The sequence below is a fragment of the Lepidochelys kempii genome, chromosome 7 (assembly GCF_965140265.1).
Source record: "Lepidochelys kempii isolate rLepKem1 chromosome 7, rLepKem1.hap2, whole genome shotgun sequence".
Classification (NCBI taxonomy): Eukaryota; Metazoa; Chordata; order Testudines; family Cheloniidae; genus Lepidochelys; species Lepidochelys kempii.
In genome coordinates, this window is record NC_133262.1 from 48,419,704 (window position 1) to 48,427,432 (window position 7,729).

Genomic DNA, 7,729 nt, shown 5'->3' on the forward strand with positions numbered 1-7,729 from the left:
CTGTGCTTACCTTGGAAGGACAGTCTGAGCCTGGGGTGGGGGCCCACCATCCTGCCCCATCCGCCCAGGATCCAGAGCAGCAGCAGCAGCGCGTGGATCATGGTCACTCTTCCAGCTCCTCCGCAGGCTGGACTCTGAGCCTCAGACAGCTGGAAAGGCAGAGGCGCGAGGGAGACAGTGAGCTCAGATTACAGCCCCCTCCCCAAGGCGTGGGGGGGAGGGTGATTTCAGAGTCCGCCTCAGGGGAGGAGGAATGACCCTTGGCAAGACACACATTCCTCCTGCTCTCCCTGGAGTGGGGCAGGTGGCTGGGAGGGATTTGGGCCAGATCCGTCCAACCGTTGCAGTGGGAGGACCCCACCAAAGCCAGCAGCTGGAGGGGTCTCTGCTCCGGATGAGGGGCTGAGACGGAGACTCGCTCACCCTGCACCTTGCACAGCTGTTTATGCCCGGGCCAGCCCCTCTCTGATCTGGGTGCATTGGCACTTGCTTGGTAAACAACAGGTGGATCAGATCTGGCCCATGTGGCCTCCTGGCAGGATCTGCATCTGGCCAGCTGAGAATTGCCACATCTGGGCCGGGAGTCCCCCTTGGGTTCTACACATCTGGAGCCCAGCAGAGCTGGGCTTGTGCTGACCTGACAGCCGAGCGCTAGGACCAGGCAGGGATTTTGTGACTCATTGTGTTTTGTCAGAAGATGCCGATTCATTGAAACTGGAACTGTCCCCGAAGCAGGGCTGGGCTCGGCCAATCTCCCAGCTTGGAAAAAAGTTTCAAACTTGCCATCGTGTTGTTTTGACAGTTTTGAAATGAAAAATTCCAATTTGCTGGTTCAAAGCCACTTTTCCTTTCTAAATTGAAGCAAACTAGACTAAAAACAAAGATTAAAAAAAAGTGGAAATCACAGAATCACAGGAATGAAGGGGTGGAGGGGACCTCGAGAAGCCATCAACTCCAGCCCCCTGAGCTGAGGCAGGATCAAGTCACCCTAGACCAGCCCTGACGGGGGTTTGTCTGACCTGTTCTTAAAACCCTTCGGTAACAGGGATTCCACAACCCCCCTTGGAGGCTTGTTCCAGAGCTGAACTATTGGGAGAGTTCAACAGTTTTTCCTAATATCGAACCTAAATCGCACTTGCTGCAGCTTAAGCCCATTGCTTCTTGTCCTACTGTCAGTGGACACGGAGAACAATCTATCCGCATCCTCCTTATCACAGCCCTTAATGTACTGGAAGACGATTACCAGGTTCCCCTCCGGCTTCTTTTCTCAAGACTAAACATGCCCAGTTTTCTTAACCTTTCCTCACAGGTCAGGTTTTCTAAACCATTGATCGTTTTTGTTACTCTCCTGTGGGCTCAGAACTGGACACAGCACTCCTGCTGGGGCCTCACCAGTGCCAAGCGGAGAGGGACAAGGAAATATTTTAAAAGGAAACATTTCGATTGACCCAAAACAAAAAAGTGTTTCAATTTGCAAATTTTTCCAAGATTTCCACTTTTCCTCCTCACTCGAGTTGGGAGAAAAATGTGAACTCTCAAAACTATTTGTGGGTTGAGGAAACTGCTTCCTGGCCAGCTGCTGTGAACCCCCGTCACGAAGATCAGCTCAGTTACAACGGAGCAACTAGCGAGGCAGTGCCACCCAGTGGGCAGAGCAGTAGGCAAGGGGTCAGGACACCTGGGTTCTAATCCCAGCTCTACCACTGACCTACCGTGAGAGCCCTGGCAACTCACTTCAGCTCCTACCCCTCAGCTGATTCGGTGGTATGCTCTTTGGCCAGGGACAGTCGCTCATGACCCATTTGCACAGCACCTAACACAACAGGGCCAAATTGCAATTGGGGATTAATGTAGCAGCACTGAGAACTCCAGTGCCTGACCTCATATTAGCAACTTGGGCTGAGTTTATTTTTATTTATTTACATATTTTAATGTCAGCCACTTCTTAGCTGTCTCCTTTAATGTAGGGCGCACAAGAATAGCCAGGTTTTGTGTCATTGAGTGCCCCCTGCTGGTTCCCAGTGGCCAGCGCTGCTCCCTGTGCTAACTGAACGCAAAGCAGCCAACAAAAGGCCTTTGCATTCCAAGCAGCGAGAGACAAAGAGACCGAGCAGGAATGCAAAGCTGCATTGCAGAAGTGGCTACACACAAAGGACAGCAGAAAACTGCCACGCAAAACCAAAGGGGATGATGAAACCATTGTATTCCCCAAGGGAAAGTTAACATCTACAGATGAGCTAGAAGGAAGGAGTGAATCGGTGCAGAAAGACCTCCCTGTACGCACTTTGAGCTGAGTGCTGACCCCCAGAGCTAAAGGAGAATCACCACTGAAGGCACACAATGTAGGGCTTATGACACATGGGGGTGCAATTCTGATGTCCTCCAGCAGAGGGCAATGGCGCACATATGCATTAGCCTCTTCATTACTGCATTATGGAGCTGCGACATCATCCAAGCTAAAGCCAGGAGCTTCCTGTCACAGCTCTGACTTGACACAAAACAATCCCCTTGAAATCCCCACACCCCGAACAAAATTCCACGTCGGGCGGGGAAGAGGAGATCAGCAAAGACGTCTACACAGCAGGATTTAAAATTAGAACCTGAGCTGCTGCTGCCCCCGGCTCATGGGTGTGTGTGTGTGTGGGGGGGGGCGACAAGAGGCTAGGGGACAAATCCCGAGGGGCAGAGGTCTGGGGGTGAAGCGGGGGGGGGGTCACAAAGATGGTGGCAGAGGCAAAGAGGGCAGCAGAGGCAAAGAGGGCCAGGGTCTAGCAGGGTTAGGACAGCAGGAGAATGGTGGGGTGTGGAGGGGGAATGAAAGGGGAGCAGGTGGGGTGTTTTGGGGGCACAGAGGGGACAGGGAAGAGAGAGGACTTGACCCCCATGTTAAAGACTCCAAGGGTAAAATCCTGGCCCCACAGCCCCCAGCTTTCACCCCACATGTTTAAAGTCTTCTAAAGAGAAAACTTTAAGCCCCACACATTTCCAGTATGGATTGAAACCTACCCCACCCCATTGCTCTCCACCTACCCCACCGCAGCGGGCGGCTCGGAGGGCAGAAGGGAAGGGTTGGAGGCTGCTCTGGTACGTGACTGCAGCGGCGTCGCGACCAGAACAAACCATGCGGCTGGGAACGCGCTGGCATTCCCCAGCCTCCCACTAAAGCCACTCTAAGCTCAGCATGACGCGGGGCCGTAAAGCAAACAGTGAAGGAACCCATTCCGCTCTGGTCTGAGTACAAGCAGCCTCCCCTGATAAGCTGAGGTCAACTGAGCATCACAGCGATACAGCAACCTGGAACATCTGGGCACTGGGCCAAGAAAGAGCCAGCAATCTAAAGGGACAAGACAAAGGACAGGCAGAGAAACTGAGGCCCAGCGACGGGACGGGACCTGCCCATGGTCACTCAGCAGATCAATGGGTGACCCACATCTACAGAGTCCCGCCCCAATGTTCTGTCCACCAGCCCACACCCCTTTGGACTGCAGCAACAACCCCAGCTCCCTTAGGGGGACCCAGGCACAACCCATACAAGAGGCCAGCGAATAGCCTCTCCCCTCTGCATGGCATCAGACCCAGAAGTGCTGGCTCAAAGCCTGCCTGCGGATGTTGGAGGAGCACTTGATTTTAATCTTTGGTTCTCACTAATAAGACAAACCACGGGAAATTCCCCAACCCAGCCCTCCGTTCAAACTGAGTGAGTTTGGTTGAGCAGAAGCCAGAGGCTGTAACGCTCTCCCAAAACCTCTTTACACAACCTCTGCCCAGATTCTACCCCTGAAAAAGCCCTCAGATGTCAACAGCTGGAAATGAACAATAAAGAGATCCAGGCAGGGTGTGACGATGCTCCATCGTTCGCCGCACTACCCCGACTCACACTGCTCATTGAGGCGAAACCTGCTCCCTTGCTCTGTTCCGTTACCACCATAAGCTGCAGCGGGTTACATACTGCTTATTAAACATGTAATAATAATTTCAGAAGGAATATAGCGCGGGCACGTTGTTAGGCCAGAGCTCTCTCTCATGTCACAGGCTGCTGTGTGGGTAGCGAAGAATATTTCTGTGAACGAGCTCTTTGCTATTATGCAGTGGGACCGCTTAACACTGAGGATGGAGTGGAGGTTAAGGATAATCTAGGCATGATGCAATATCTAAACAAATACTTTGCCTCAGTCTTTAACGAGGCTAATGAGGAGCTTAGGGATAATGGTAGGACGACAAATGGGAATGAGGATATGGAGGTAGATATTACCACATCCGAGGTAGAAGCCAAACTCGAACATCTTAATGGGACTAAATCAGGGGGCCCGGATAATCTTCATCCAAGAATATTAAAGGAAAAGTGCAAGGTCATGCATTTAGGGACTAAAAACAAGAATTTTTGTTACAAACTGGGGACGCATCACTTGGAAGTAACAGAGGAGGAGAAGGACCTCGGAGTATTGGTTGATCACAGGAGGACTATGAGCCGCCAATGTGATATGGCCATGAAAAAAGCTAACGTGGTCTTGGGATGCATCAGACTAGGCATTTCCAGTAGAGATAAGGAGGTGTTAGCACCATTGTATAAGGCGCTGGTGAGACCTCACCTGGAATACTGTGTGCAGTTCTGGTCTCCCATGTTTAAGAAGGATGAATTCAAACTGGAACAGGTACCAAGAAGGGCTACTAGGATGATCCGAGGAATGGAAAACTTGTCTTATCAAAGATGACTCAAAGAGCTTGGCTTGTTTAGCCTAACTAAAAGAAGGCTGAGGGGAGATACGATTGCTCTCTATAAATAGATCAGAGGGATAAATACCATGGAGGGAGCAGTATTATTTAAGCTCAGTACCAGTGTGGACACAAGAACAAATGAATATAAACTGGTCATCAGGAAGTTTAGACTTGAAATTAGATGAAGGTTTCTAACCATCAGAGGAGTGAAGTTCTGGAACAGCCTTCAAGACAAAGCTTGATAAGTTTATGGAAGAGATGATGTGATGCGATAGCCTAATTTTGGCAATTAATTGATCTTCGACTACTAGCGGTATATATGCCCAATGGCCTGTGATGGGATGTTAGGTAGGGTGGGATCTGAGTTACTACGGAGAATTCTTTCCTGGGTGTCTGATTGGTGAATCTTGCCCACATGCTCAGGGTTTAGCTGATCACCGTTTATTTGGGGTCGGGATGGAATTTTCCCCCAGGGCAGATTGGCAGAGACCCTGGGGTTTTTCGCCTTCCTCTGCAGCGTGGGGAATGGGTCACTTGCTGGAGGATTCTCTGCACCTTGAAGTCTTTAAACCACGATTTGAGGACTTCAATAGCTCAGACATAAGTTAGGGGTTTGTTACAGGAGTTGGTGGGTGAGATTCTGTGGCTTGCGTTGTGCAGGAGGTCAGACTAGATGATCATAATGGTCCCTTCTGACCTTAAAGTCTATGATTCTATGGCTGTGTAGGTTTTACGTTCACACCAATTGACCTCTGTATTTTAACTACATTGCAGAGTAACTCTTGCACGTTGCTTTTTTGCTAGCAGGGAACGTTATGGGCCTTGCCCGGGTAAGTGAATTTACGAAGATTGCTTGCAGGGTGTGGGCTGCAGCCTATTGGGAGCAGCTCCCTTGAATAGGGTATGAGACTCAATGATTTTCCAGGCACTACTTATTTCTACCTTTGCATGTATCTTAGCAAATTTCAGGGGGCAGAGTTAAGGTTATGTGGGTAGGATGAATGAGGGGACAGGATCAGATGGGGAGGGGCAGGGGTGGGGCAGGCACTGGCTTGGCTGTTCATTTCCAGACTTTCTAGCATAACGGTGTCAAATTTGGAGTAATGTTGCAGTGGGGAGTTTGCCGGGCCCCCCTAAACCACACTTCCAGCCTTAACTCTTTATTGAGCAAAGTTTTTTGGTTGGAAGCACTTGCCCTAGGTTTGCTTTGTCTGGCTCCAGCAAATGCCCCACTCACCCACAGCCACGCATACAACGCCACCCAGCGGCCTACAGCAGAAAAGCAAACTGTCTGGATTTCATTACCCCTTCAGTTCTCTGGCCTGCATTATGGAAGAGATCAGACTAGGTCCGCCTGGGCTGAAGGATCTGCGGCGCCGTGAGCAGCATGTGGCTGAGGAGTGTGTTTCCATGAGACAGCCTGGGGAATATCAATAATCTGTATGACGTGCAATGTCAGGACAACAGAGGAGTTTGAAATATTTCAGTCCCAGGGCTATGTTCCCAGCTGACTCTCCCCCACACCCCCCCCGCAGCCACAGCATCTGAGCAGCTCAACCCACCACCTTTTATGGATCTACTGAACAACAGGGCAGGGCAGGGCTCACACCTCATTTCACAGAGGGAAAACGGAGGCACAGAGATTAGCTTGGCTGAGACCACACTGAAAGTCTGTGGCAGAGCCGGGAATTGAACCCAAATCTCCCACAGCCCCAGTTAGTGCTTTAACCCCTAGACCATACTTCCTCTCCCCCAGAGTCCTGTGGAGTCAATTGCGGCTTGCCCCATGCATGAGGAGCAGACCAGACTGAGGCAGTATGACCACTGACTGGCCATGTGACCCTAGGCAAGCCACATCCGTGCCTCAGTTTCCCACCCCTGGAAAGTGAGGTGCTTTGGGAGCTATGGACTAAAAGGGCTGTGTGTCGTTCTGATGCAAGTAACTTGAGAATGCTCGCTGGATCGGTGCCCAAGCCCCATCACCGCTGGATTATCTGTTTGCTATCATTTGATTTGACACAGAAGAGGCCAAACGCTGCACTATGCCACCCCCGGGCAGTCCATGAGGGTCAGTGGGTGCAAAGGAGAACAGAATGACCCCCACTAACCTCCGCCAGCCAGAAGCTCAGCAAAGCAGGGCTGCCAGGCCCCACCCTCACATCTGGGACTGAATCCCCCTTTGAGTTTGATCCTCCTGTCTTCCCTCCCCCCCGACCACCCAAGGAATTATTTCCCGGTCCTGTCCTGCTCCTCTGCCAAGGGAATGGACTGCGGCATCACAGCCGATGCGGCTTGTGCAATGGCTTCCCTGCACTGGCTGTGATTAAGTGACATCAACTTCCCAAAGCAATTATGGAGCCAGCACAGGGCATCTTCTGGAGCTACTCCAGGCACCACAGGTGTGCATCTGAATCAGGCAATCAGTGAGCTCTCTGCCCTGGGAGTCCATGGGGAACGAGGGCAAGAAATACCACTGGATCCGAACTTTTGAGCCCTCCTGGAACGGATTCTGTTCCCCCCCACGCTGGCTGTCCCACACCCCCCTGGGCTGGGCTGCTCCAGCCAAAGCAGCTTTCACTTTCCTTTAGATCAAAAAGCAGAAAATTCCCCCATGCGACTGCTTGGAAGCAGCTGCCTCCTTAGACTGGAGGAGAAGGAGAAGATGAAGCCAAGAAAACACGGCCTCTTTTCCCGTGGCATCAGCTCCCTAGGCTGTGTGGGGGGGCAGCCCCCGTCATCAGGGCTCCCACATGGAGGTGCAGTTAGCCAGCTGGGGAGGCACTGGGCAGGCCCCAGTGCCGGGAGCTGCTGCCCTGCTGGTGGTGGGGAGCTGGGAGCCAGGATTCCTGGGTTCTCTCCCCAGTTCTGGGACAGGGATGGGATTTGTGGGGCTGGGAGCCAGGACTCCTGGGAGTCTGGGACCTATCCCCATCTCTTGCTTGGGGAGTGTAGTCTAGTGGTTACAGCAGGGGCCTGGGCGCCAGGATTCCTTGGTTCCAGTGTTTAGAAAGGT

General features: G+C 51.9%; 1 protein-coding gene across 3 annotated transcripts in view; it reads right to left on the reverse strand.

Moving 5' to 3' along the window:
- LOC140914551 (semaphorin-3B-like) overlaps positions 1–6,120 on the reverse strand; it is a 31,845-nt gene extending 25,725 nt beyond the window's left edge. The window contains exons 1-2 of one of the 3 annotated variants that reach the window (XM_073352595.1): positions 6,022–6,120; positions 11–149 (exon numbers count right to left, since the gene is read on the reverse strand). In XM_073352595.1, coding sequence (XP_073208696.1) covers positions 11–101 — 91 coding nt within the window. In that variant the 5' untranslated portion in view covers positions 102–149; positions 6,022–6,120. Of the gene's footprint in view, positions 1–10; positions 150–3,030; positions 3,100–6,021 lie in introns of those variants that run through there. The other 2 variants (XM_073352597.1, XM_073352596.1) reach the window with 2 other exon arrangements.
- Positions 6,121–7,729: the final 1,609 nt, after the last annotated feature.